Raw genomic sequence first — 13347 nt, forward strand, 5'->3', positions numbered from 1 at the left:
ATATTGGATCCAGATGGAAATCTCAATCTTTCTTTGGGGAATCTTGATAAACTGGAAACTATTTCAAGAATGATGGGTGACCACTACATTTCTCTGGAGATATTAAAAGTAGGTTGGCTCCATATTATCTTGGTATACACTTGAGACGGTTCATTATCAACTACTTAGGATACCAATTTTATTGAAGAAGGAACTTGTTGTACTCTCACATGAAGTAGACGCTGTCAGCCATGTAAGATCTTTTGTACCTTTATTCCAGTAGTACAGCAAGTTGGTTTACTGGTACATCCAACAGGTAGTACAGGTAACAAGTTAAGGTATTGTAGGTTAGCCCAGTAGTCAGACCTTGGTAGTATCTAACCCAGTAGTATAAAACCTGTATCCAAACCCCACCAGGAGCAGCCTGCCTGCTGCTCAGCCCATCTGTAACTGTCATCTGTCACCCAGCCAGACTCCCAACGTTCTATGCATCACAGCATTCTCAACATTCTACTCCAAACACACACTGTGGCTGAACAGCAGGAGAACAGGGAAACTGCAAGTTATGAAATTACTATGCAGGGCATAACATATCCCCCTTCTTTTAAAATGAAAAACAAAAGTGACATTTGTATTATGGAAATGCAACAAAGCAATTAGAGCAAGCCATACACAAAAGAGAATACACTTGTAATTAAATAAATACAATAGATTGTGACAATAGGTAGCGTATAGCAAAAGGGAACAAACCCGCATAAAGCTCATATTGCCAAGTCTCAAGCATAGCAAAATTTTCCCAAGAAAAGAATGAATCAAAACCAGGGATGTGCAAATAAGAACATCACGAGAGATAATGAACCATTCAAAGTAGAGAACGGATAAAATACAACAATAATAAAAAATTGAGTACAACAACCCATTCTCTCCCAAAAACAAAAATGATAAAGTGTCATCGCGTTAGACAAAAGGTAACCACCTATCCACTGTATACGAGTCTAACTCCCATGCATGCACATCCTGAGTAGGATTGACCAAGAAAAACATGGGACCCATCCGACACATACCAACTCTATAGTACAATCCCTAGAGAAAGGGAACAAATGAAAAACACAGTTCCTAGCATAAGGAAACTCACCTATGTTGTGAAGATGACATAAAGCAAACCTTCACTCCTCTTCCTAGCATAAGGAAACTCACCTATGTTGTGAAGATGACATAAAGCAAACCTTCACTCCTCTTGTGAGGTACAAAAACTCGGGATTATGACCCTAAAAACCACCCTAATGAAAGGGTCTCAGTCTATAACAATGAATATGGGACCACATAACTAAAAGATACACCCTGTGTAGAGGAACCGTACCCATAAATCTAAACCAACCCAGAGAGGGTAAAATGTTATGTTAACTGGTGGAAACCAAGAAAACATGACCCGCGTCCGGGTTACCATAAGAAACAAATCTCTAAACCTTTAATGGGAACAACACCCATAACTCACCTTAGTAAAGGCTGCGTGTTACGCACTATGGAAAGGGGCTCGTACCCAGACCATGACCATCCCTATAATATGGGAACTGTGAGTAGGACAACCACCCACCAACTCGCCTCAATAAAAAGGCCGCGTGTAGCGCTTAATGTGTAAAAAGACCACATACCCACCCCAGAGCAGGGGTTCATAAAAACTCTAAATGGGAAGGAAATAGAACCAAACCCATACGCATCCCTAATATAAGGGAACGTGTAAACACAGCCCACTAAAGACACTAAGAGGGCAACCTGTGGAATTTGAACCACTGAGGACAAGACACCTCAACTTTACACACACTACTAAACCTGGCATACATGTAACTTCAGCCCAATAACAACACTAAATGGGCATCCCTAAACTAAGGGTACTGTAACTATGCAGTGAGCGTAAACTAAACACATCCCAAAACTAGGGACAAACCTGTGATTACCACCCCGACATTATATGTCCCACCCATATACAGGGAAGCGAAAATTGTGGCATATCACAACACTAAATTACATTCGATAAAACTTTCAAGTACACAAAATGGAATACATCCTAAAACTGTGTCACACCGGTGAGCGATCTCTCACCCGAAAACGTTCGTGTTATAAAAACACCGACTCTCCAAACAGCGACACCATAAAGATCAGCACCAATGTCCTGTAGCAGGAACAATCTCTGAATTCAACTGTCCACATGTTCAACTTGACACCGACACCGGATACTTTCACTAATGAAGGAATCAAAACTTCCACTCACCGCCGGTGTAACAAACGGGTCCATCTGTCCTGATTGATGATTCAAACAACCAGCACAAAAGAGTTGAAACGACCAACTCGATCATCTTCCTGCTACAAAAACTTTATTGAACTGGGCTCGTGGAGAAACACTCGGCTGGCAAAAAAAAAACGTGGTTGGCGAAAAGGCTCGCATCTCATATGACAATTACGTGGTTGGCAGTCTATGGTTCATGAGACAAAATGGCGGCACGTTTTTACACGCCGCGTCGAGTGGCTCACGGCACGCAGTGCCAAGCTGCTAATAACAAGCAGTGCAGACTCCGGAAGACGTCACAGAGAACCACACGGAGCCGCGAGCGTCTTCATGGAGGTAGGTCTTCACGCGCTACACTGAGCTCGTGCAACGTTTGAATTCGAAACTTAAATAGGCGGTTGGGAATCACCGCGACTTTAAGGCCTCAGGACGGCTTCCAAAAACCATAACAAAGAAAGGAAAATAAGTCTCACCAGCCGCTCCATGCTTTTAGCCGCTCCCAAAGAGAAACACGTACTTGTGAATGACATGTAAATGATAAAGCATATCACTTACTCTCCTTCGTGTGGACACTCCACGCTTGTAGATCAATGAGGCATGTAAAACGTTTTTTCAGGCACAACCAAACCACCTCCCATGTAGGACTTGACTTGCGCTGTATCCAAAGCAAACTGTAGATTCAAAGACAGCCTTTATGCACCTCCAAAGTAGCGCCAACACCAGGCATCATCAAAATATGGCGTTAAAAAGCAGTCCACGTTTGTCTTGATCTTTGCTGCGCCAAGGTACTTGTAGACATATACTTCCAAGCCATTAACTTTCCCTTTAGGCGCAGAACTTGTGGATGTACACACAACCACGCTGTACAGCACTCTGTTGCTTGGGCTGTCCGATGTACAGGACACTGGTGGGGTTGCGAAGAGTGCTGTGCCACTTTCTTCTGTTGCTAGTGACATCTTAAGTTACTTCTTTAGTTGCGCTGTTAGAAATTTCTTCTACTTACTTCTTCTTGTTACTGTACCATCTACCAGGGCAGTGAGTACGTTTCCAACTCTCGCTCGTCGCCAAAATAATGTTGTACTCTCACATGAAGTAGACGCTGTCAGCCATGTAAGATCTTTTGTACCTTTATTCCAGTAGTACAGCAAGTTGGTTTACTGGTACATCCAACAGGTAGTACAGGTAACAAGTTAAGGTATTGTAGGTTAGCCCAGTAGTCAGACCTTGGTAGTATCTAACCCAGTAGTATAAAACCTGTATCCAAACCCCACCAGGAGCAGCCTGCCTGCTGCTCAGCCCATCTGTAACTGTCATCTGTCACCCAGCCAGACTCCCAACGTTCTATGCATCACAGCATTCTCAACATTCTACTCCAAACACACACTGTGGCTGAACAGCAGGAGAACAGGGAAACTGCAAGTTATGAAATTACTATGCAGGGCATAACAGAACTGTTGCGTTCAGAGCTGCCTGTTTTTTGGTTGTAGAAATTTGAAATGTTCCTAGCTATGTTCTAAGTCACAGTGACAAAGTAAATTGCATTGGCTTCTCAATTGGTTCATATCATTATTCTGGGGAAAGATGATTTTGTGTTTGGATGTAAATCTTTTATGATGAATGTGCAAATTGCATAGCTGTAATCTGTGAAAATGTAACTCCATCTGAAACTCCACTGTTGCTGTTGTTCATAAAAGTTGTCGAGTAGGCAGGACTACCAACGTACTGAATATGTGGATAATAAACCTACTTACCACAACCTAGAATGCTCCTCCATGGCCGGATGGCAATACCATGACTCTGGCAATGGTAGGCATAATTTTTCACAATTCCACAGAGGGCCTGATGGTCACCATCAGTTCCACACATGTCATAAACACAGTTCTTGAAGTAGACCTCAGTGTCAGGATTGATGCTGTTGTTAAAAGGACCCATTGGATCTTTCATGATTCCACAGTAATTCCGGTTGCTGAATTGAGATACCATATCCTCACCACACACTGGTGGATTGTCAGTGTCTATGCAATTGAAAGGAGAGTCTTCGCCATCTTCCTTCCAGCTGTTTCCAAAGGTGACCACACTCTCCACCAGAGATCCATCAGGAACCCTAAAGTCATCACTGTTGTTCCCATTGAAGTTTCCACAAAGGCCAGCAAGGGATCCTGAGTATTCTGCAGGCACCTGCACAGCTACGTGATGCATCCAGTCGAAGGACACCAAAAGGCCAAAGTCTGTCTGGACGACTGCAGAGGAGCCGCTGTAATAGACCTGGATCTTCCCAGATTGACTGGAAATTGGGAGATTACACTCAGAGCCATTCATCTGAAATAAATTTAAAAAAATTAAATCAAAATATATGATTATGTTTCAGTGGTTTCAATTACACACTCCTTCTACATGGGTGATTTTATGTTAGCCTAAAAATACTATTACCAATGCCCTAATCATGCTAGACATACTAAAATTAACGTTTTCTAAATTTACAGCATGCTATTTTCTTTCTATTTTTTACGATTTTGTTTACTTTAAGTATTGTTCCTCTTTCATCCTTACATATTTTTCATGTACCATTGTGGCTCTGCACCTTTTCACCTTTTAGCCTATCTCCAATATTCAGATGTACACTAGAAAGTTATGTTGTTGATAACTTGAGTGGTGATTTCAATGTCCTACATTACAGATTAAAGGAGAGTATTATTGGGTTTCTCTCAGGGGAGTGGCATACATGAAGGTATATTAAAGTGGCCCAAAGGGTTGAGTCACTGAGGTAACCTGTACCTACACTTTATGCATGTGTTTTCTGTTTCACCGTTATCTTTGTCAGTTACTCAGCAAATATTGTTTGTTAATCTGAAAAATATGTTCCATTGTCAAAGGTAATCATGAACCTTATTATAATCATGAACCTTATTACCTCAGTTATATGAGTTCACTTTGTCTCTGTTCCTTGACTGTGTGTCTTTCCTCACAGATTTGTTCTTTATGGGAAGAGGTGTGGCGCCGCAGCCAGGGCGACTGACTCCGGAATCTGGGGATCACGGTTCGATCGCCGGCGGCAGGTTACCCCAGCACCATGTGACTCTGGGCAATAGCTTGCTTAATCTTCCCGACGGCCCCCAGCGCCTAGAGACCCTTACGGGTGAGTGTTCGCGCTTTACAAATGTGGATATTTATGGTAAATCCTACATGCCAGCTTCCACTACTGAGACGTATGCACATTTTGTCAGCTGTTTCAAGTCTTCTGTGACACCTCATTTTAATTGATTATCTTAGCACAATCTACATTTGGATGAAGAAGTTTGGGTGAAGAAAGGTCACTATGATCATGATGACCTATGTTAAGTTAATTTATGGAGTAGTTTTCTAGAGCTAATCTAAAGATCATTATCGACTTCAGAGCCTGATCAAGCCTAAAAGGGATATTGCTTCATTTAATCAGTGGGCAAAAATAATCATTCTAATTGAGATATTGTGGAGGCAATTAAAAAAATATATACCGATCTGTTTGGAAAAATCTGTATTAAAAAATTACACATTTCTGGGGAATATTCCAGCTGTGTGATCAGTTGTCCAAAAAGTGTATTTAAACTATTGTTTTAGCTTCCATTCCTTTAGTTTATATCCAGCATTTGGGGAACATATTGGACAATCTTGTTCTGTGGCATTATTTATATTTGTAAGACTATTCTATAGCTTCTTAAAAACGTCCCTAGATATCTACACTTTATGTGTGAAAGATCTTGCAGGGTACTTCCACAATTGCTGGAAAAATAATTTGCTTTTCAAATTACTGCTTCAAGCAATAGTTCATGGTGGAAGCTCAAGTCCTTCCCCCTTACAAATCCTCCTCGTGTGTGACATGAAGGAAGCGTCTAACGTGGCCCATGGCCATGTCTGATGATCACTATCCGATGTTCAGAATCATCAGCAAGGCCAGGCTCACACTTCATTATAAACGACTAGCAATAAAGCTTAACAGTCAACAGAGAATCTTTCCTATTGTTGTCTACATATGGTGATAAGTTAGAAGCATTTGCAGAAATTTAGTCAGGAAAAGGCCGTATCTGACAATAAAGGAGCATACCTATGAATGAGTGGTGGATAGTGGTTATTTGTTTGCTCAGGTGCCATGTTCTTAGTTTATGCTCTGGCTGACCATAGCTGCAAATACTGTGAAGTGTTTTTTATTATTCTCATATTTCTAATTCAATGTTCCACTTAAAGGTGCTTAAGATGCTGTTTACTATGCAAAAAAGATGTCACTGTTGTGGTCACTGAAGACTTGCTGAGAAGTTCATAAATGTACATACGTCCAGATATGTTCGTTAAGCACCCAGCATGTTCCCTAATGGCATTCTGCAATGGGCAAATGTGCAGGACCGTGACCATGTGCTTTTATTGCTCATAAAGGTGACAATTGCTTTCTAGCCTGCTTGCTGGTGACTGGCACAGTGACCAGGCCTAGATATCAGTTCATTAGATGTCTTTCTCATTGTGTTGAAAGTGTCTGATAACTAGTGCCACCTGAGGAGCAATTTACAAATCACAATATCCTCCATTCTTGCTATTGGTCTTAAATGGTTTCCTAATAGTTGCTTGGATCTAAGATTAAGAAAGAGTCATCAAGTTAGTTTGCTGAGAAGAACAAATAACATCACCTAAACAAATATCATCTTACCTCAACTATGCCAAATTCTCCACTTGCTATAGAAATCTGCTCTCCATAGACATTTACTTCCACTTTTCGTGTCCAGGCCACCAAAGGTGATGATCGGTGCTCATTCTGCACCATGATGCTGAAGTCATTGAGAGAGCCTGTCTGTGAGCTGGACTTGCTGAGGGTGTACCTGCAGGTTCCCTGATAGTCAAAAGCCACTCTATCAAAGGTGCGATAGTGAAGGTCACCAGAGGCCCAGCAGATTCCGCTGTTTACAGGGTAGCACTTCCTGATTTCGCTCACAACTTTACATTCTTCGAGAGCGGCACATGTGTGTGCTTCACACACCATCTCTTGTGCATTACAGGTGCATTTCTGGCTACAGGTATCTGTTAGGAAGACCTCATCTCCCAGGTTGTAGTAGACGCCATCCATGGTGCAGCCACACTGACTTTCAGGAACACAGAGACCAGAGTGAAGAGCAAACCCTTCATCACAGAAGCATCCGTCCACGCTCTCGGCGGCGCATGCGACAGTTTGATGAAGGTTGCGGCAGGTGGTTGGGCAGCCAGTGCCGAACAGTTCATAGTGGCTGTTCTCAGGGCAGTTGTCATCTGTGGAGAATAAAAGTGGGTAAAATAATGTCATTGTTACTGTTTTAAGCACTGGGCGTGCAGTAAATCAAGAGCAATGCATTGCATACTGCTGAATTCAATTTTTCTTTACCAAAATTTTCAAAAATGGCTGAGATTCAAATGCTTCTGAGGAACACAAATTCGAATTCTGTATAGAATTGAAACAAACATTTGAAACACACATTACAGTTTAGCAACATTAGCTGATATTGCTCACTATTTATCTGTTTATCCTTGCTACTACTGAGAAAGGAATGACTGGCACATGATATGCCAGATAGCTAAAGCATATCTAAAGCTGTGGCTGAGGGCTGTTGACTTACCACATTGCAGCTCCGCCCTCCAGTCTGGAATCACCAAGCTGTGAAGGTTACAGACCTCCTCGTAGGCCTGGACAGCTGTGCAGAGCATCCCCTTGTTGGTGCCGTAGAAGCAGAGATCATACACACAAGAGGCCACAAATGGTTTCGCGTCCTCGTGCCACTGGCACTCATCGAAGGGGCCTGATGGGCGGGTGATGATCCTGCACTGCGCCTCGATGGCTTCCAGATTAGTGCAGGTGGTGTTGTTGGAGCTGGTCACACCTGTATCATCCGCACACCTAAATAAGAATTCCAGACATTTTGTTAGTTCTACAGAAAAATAAATATAAACTCAATGTGTGCTAAATACAATAAGAGTTGCTGCTCCGCTTCGCTTAAGAAGAACAATGTTTAAAAAGTCACAAGAAGGGACTGTTCTTTTTTATGGCTGACTTCTCAAGCTTAGACGTTTTTTAAACTACAACAGAGAAATCTACAGTTTCATTAAAACATACTGCAGATGTGCCGATCTAACACCAAAGTGAGGCAGCAGTGTGACCCTCCGACTGAAAGACAGGGCAGGTTAGAGTATTGTGCTCAATAAGCATGACCGCTTCCACCATGCAATCCCAGCTGTACTTTCCTCACCATGTTTTCTCTGGTGTAATTTATCCTCAGACTACACATCTAATGTTCCGTACAGACACTCTTGGTGTACCCCAAGAAAGGGGAGAATACAAACTGGGTCACCTTTCCTGCAATCGAGAAGGTACCTTTACTAACCCCTTTTCCTGTCGCCTGCCTGGTGGTAGTTTATGTCTAGCGCTGGGGTGCAGCAGCAGCTATACCCCAGCATGATGCCAGCTGGCTTCTGGTGACATCTGGTAATAGGGACTGCTGAGCTGTCCCTTGGTGATAGTTACATAGAAAATGCGCTAATGGCTTCCCATGAACGGACACCCCGCTCCCTGGAATGACTCTTCGGTGCACTGGTCATTGTTCTACAGATTCGCTCATCTCCAGGTTTCGCATAAGTTACTCAACTAACCAGATGACAAGTCTATAGTCTGCCAACCAAGTTTCAGGTACCAATACCGGCTGTGCAGAGGTTATTGGTAGCCACAAATGATTATGAAAATGATGACAGTGAAAACATGTAGTTCTCATATAGTGGTTTAAAAAATATTATTATCGTTTGTCTCTGGCTGAACCACAACATCACGTCTATTGTGGTAAGAACGAGTTCTTGACAACATCTTCCTCAGCACAGTGTAAAATGTACTACTCGTTAGCTGTAAACATATGTCACTCTACTTGTTTCCCACTAAAGGAGAGTGGCACCAGTCAAGCCATTGCCTGTGGATAGTGTGCCTAGTGTGCGTGTAAATAGAGGGCGCTGCTATTTCTTAGTATTGCTAGGCATTCCTATCATGGTACCTATCCGTGCCCGTCGCGTGCTGACAGCTGTGATTCCTTTGCTCTGTAAGTACCAGAGTTCCTGTTCTGTATCAGAACTTTGCTCATCAGTGCCAATTTGCTAGCCGCCCCAGCACCATTTAAGGCAACGAGTCCAAGTTCCCGTTAGAGTTCTGATGTGAAAAAACACACTTAAATAAGTCTTGGTGCAGCCTCGATTGAGTCAGAACAATTGTTCTCCGATTTTAAGATTACTACACTTATTTCTGATGGCAGAGCCCGAAGTAGAATCGCCACCATAATCAGGCAAAAAAGCAGCACCTGTGGGCATATCTTCGCTGTGAAGATGTAAATCAAACTTACAGAATGCATGAGTTAAGAGTGACTTATGGGCGAGCAATCCTGCATTTTGGTCAAGACACAGATGTTATTTATGCACTGATATACTGTTCATAGTACATTCATTTAGCCATATCGGGGTATATGGGATTCCTTTTAAACATCACTTCTAATTATCATATATGCCCTAGAGGCAGTATATCATGATTCATGAACGACCACTCTGCCCCAAATAAATCCAGGTGTAAGCCTTAAGGTACATATTATTCGTGCTCTCCCATAACCTTCAGTATGCTCTTTTGAGGTTTCTGATTTCCAGTTTAATACGATGAAAAATCACTTACCCTGCTGAATCGATGTCTGCTTTCCAGGAGTTCCCAAACTCTGCATCGCTGCGCGCAAGAGTTCCATCCGGCTTCGCCTTGTCGTCCTTGGGGTTTCCGTTGTAGTTGCCACACATCCCCCGCACTTGGTTCTTGTACTGGGGCCCAACTTGTACTGTGACTGTGTTTACCCCGTTGTACTGGATGCGGACCCCGAAGGCTGTGTCCACAGAGATGGCGCTCTTGGCCGCTGTGACGCTTCCAAGAGATCCCATCACGGCTGGGAGTCTGGTCTTGACTCCATTCATCTGAAAGACATAAAATATCCCTTTGACTGAGAACGATTTTTAAAAGCAACAAGAGCCAAATGTGAATCAATCGCGTTGTAACTACCGCAGTCTGCTGGCAAAATATCATGTAGTAGGTAATTAGAGTCAATTAATGGCAGGTGGCCTCAAATATTTCTTGGTTAACTCATTAAAGTGCCGACTCACGACTTTTCTAAAAACAGCTTCTGAATTGAACACTGAAAAGACTGCGAGGAGTTTTGGAATCAATAACAAGAGATCGATAGTTTCTTCTGGTCCCTCTGAAAGATGACACTAGTTATGCACTCACTGTGCATAGTGAGAGCACATGGCAGCGGTTACCAGAACTCACGGTACACTAAGACAGGATTCCTGTCGATTAAACTGCAAATTGACATTTGGTATGCCATGATGCCTTTTTGGAGCTACCTGAAATAAGTCAATATCGAAGAAGATTGCTAGTACATTTAATCAAAGTAATCAAAACCCCAATTTTTATAATCTTATCTAACTGTATAAGAACAAAGAATATGATTGTAAAAACACGAATCTTACAGTACTGCACTGGAGCACACTTTTCTGCATCCATATCATTCTCAACGCAAATATGGAATCAAATGTTTAAAAAGTGTCTTCCAGAGGCTGCATTTGCCTGTTTTAAGTGATTGTGACACAAACTTAAATAATTATAATACATATTTCCAATAACGATATTATGAGTAATGTTTGCTTTGGCCTTGACTGATGTGTAAGTCTATTTTCCTATGTCCATTTTAAACGTTGGATTGTTACACACCAAAAAAACACACTTTTCTTCAAAAATGTGGTCGAATTATGCTGTGAAGCTCTTGCATCTGGGGAGGGAGCTTTTAAACAGTGAATCAGGTGGACATGATTAGTAAGGAAACGTGAATAATTGATAATACAGACAAATTGTTAATCTCACCAGAGGAACTTTTCCTTGTTCAAAGACCAGCGTGGTGTTCCCATCAGAGCTGCTCAGCCAGACGGTGACGCGGTACACAAAAGACACTTTGGGGTTCTGGTAGCGTCTGTTCTCTGCCACCACCCGGTAGGAGAATCCTGAAGGAGCGATTGAGCCCTGGCTGATCTCGTAGGCACAGGTTCCCATGAAATTGGCTACAGTGCCATCAAAGGTGTGGTAGTGTGGGTCTCCCGTCACCGTGCAGATTGCCCAAGGGCTCTGGCACCCTAGCTTCCCATTCTTCACTGCACACTCCTGTTGCTGGGCACAACTGCTGCTAGCACAGCGGAGGTTACCAGTGGAGTCACAGCGGCACCTCTTGGAGCAGTCAGAGAGCCAGATGTATTCTCCAACCTGGGAGACAGAGGAAGGGGTTTATATGGAGAGGAAACTGAAGACAGAGTAATTCCATGCATGGATAACATGTAACAGAGAGGAAAGAGACAGGCAAGACACGACATCCTCAGACATAAGAACACAAAGATAGTATAGGCCAGAGTTACAGGACAGGACAGACATTCATGGATAAGACATGTAAAAAGAAGAGAAGCAGAGATTGGAGGGTGATAGATAGACAGACAGATGACTGACAGATAGATAGATAGATAGATAGATAGATAGATAGATAGATAGATAGATAGATAGATAGATAGATAGATAGATAGATAGATAGATAGACAGACAGACAGACAGATAGACAGACAGACAGACAGACAGATAGATAGATAGATAGATAGATAGATAGATAGATAGATAGATAGATAGATAGATAGATAGATAGATAGATAGATAGATAGATAGATAGATAGATAGATAGACAGACAGACAGATATAGATAGATAGATAGATAGATAGATAGATAGATAGATAGATAGATAGATAGACAGACAGACAGACAGACAGACAGACAGACAGATAGATAGATAGATAGATAGATAGATAGATAGATAGATAGATAGATAGATAGATAGATAGATAGATAGACAGACAGATGATAGATAGATAGATAGATAGATAGATAGATAGATAGATAGATAGATAGATAGATAGATAGATAGATAGATAGATAGATAGATAGATAGATACACAGACAGACAGACAGACAGACAGACAACAGACAGACAATGCTACATATGAAATTTGAAATTATTCATCTGCATCAAAATATACTGTTCACAAGAGCCCTCTAAAGTACTATAAATAAATCAGATATATAATTACTAATTTCACCTAGCATATTAATAACAATATTTTACAAAAGGTAGCAAACGATATTATTTGTTTATACGAGTATTTCTGTAGCTTGGATGAATTAATGGATGAAGCCGGATAGATGCAGATACAAAGAACAAGCACCCAAGCAAGTGGTTTAGTGTGGGCGACAAATGGGGCAAGTAGCACAAGGAGGACACAACAGCCTCTGCAATGTGGGCACACAGGGCGCACCTCAGGAGTACTAGCAGCCTCTCTGATGAATGACTGGTTGATACAATGGCTCCATCTTTAGCCAAAGAAAGGCGGAATGATGTCTGCAAAGTATTTTTCTTTAACTTTTCTTGGCTGATTGGACGTTCCCTCCCCAAAAGCAAGCTGGAGCCCAGGCAGACGTCTGAGTACCGGCTGGGCTAGGAAGAGGCCCAGAGGATGGAGCCTGTTCAGGTGAGAGGCTGCCCAGGCTTGCGAGTTTAGGGTGGAGGTGCCAGTTTGGGATTACCTCTAGGGCACTACCCCCTGCCCCTTTATGCAGACTCGCCTGGGGTTTGGACCAATAAGCAGAGGAAGGGAAATTTAGGTACGTTGATGCCCGGAGCTGCAGACAATAATGCTTAAATAAAGTAATAAAGTAAACATGTTTGTGAAAGTGAGAGGCAGTGCCATTGGATACAGATACAGATCCACTCCACCCTACCAGCAGGAGCGTTTCAAATAGAAACGTGTCCTATCTGTTATACACTGAGGGCACATGCATAAACTATGAATGAATGACTGAAAGAATAGGTCTTATGGAGCGCTACAGGTGTTCCAGTCAGGAGGACCCCGCGTTGGTTGTGTAGAGAGAAGTAAGAGGTTTCATGGAGTGTATGTGGCATGAACTTGGGTAGCTGGTGTTCTGCCTCCCACA

At 42.3% G+C, this 13347-nt stretch overlaps 1 protein-coding gene across 1 annotated transcript in view; it reads right to left on the reverse strand.

Annotated features, from left to right (window-relative positions):
* Positions 1–13347, reverse strand: part of LOC146809262 (uncharacterized) — a 270600-nt gene that overhangs the window by 60345 nt on the left and 196908 nt on the right. Inside the window, exons 77-81 of the mRNA XM_085614851.1 lie at positions 11187–11579; positions 9954–10240; positions 7876–8153; positions 6939–7531; positions 4015–4582 (exon numbers count right to left, since the gene is read on the reverse strand). Coding sequence (XP_085470977.1) covers positions 4015–4582; positions 6939–7531; positions 7876–8153; positions 9954–10240; positions 11187–11579 — 2119 coding nt within the window. The remainder of the gene's footprint in view (positions 1–4014; positions 4583–6938; positions 7532–7875; positions 8154–9953; positions 10241–11186; positions 11580–13347) is intronic.

The sequence above is a fragment of the Triturus cristatus genome, chromosome 7 (genome assembly GCF_964204655.1).
Source record: "Triturus cristatus chromosome 7, aTriCri1.1, whole genome shotgun sequence".
In the NCBI taxonomy this organism is placed as follows: Eukaryota; Metazoa; Chordata; class Amphibia; order Caudata; family Salamandridae; genus Triturus; species Triturus cristatus.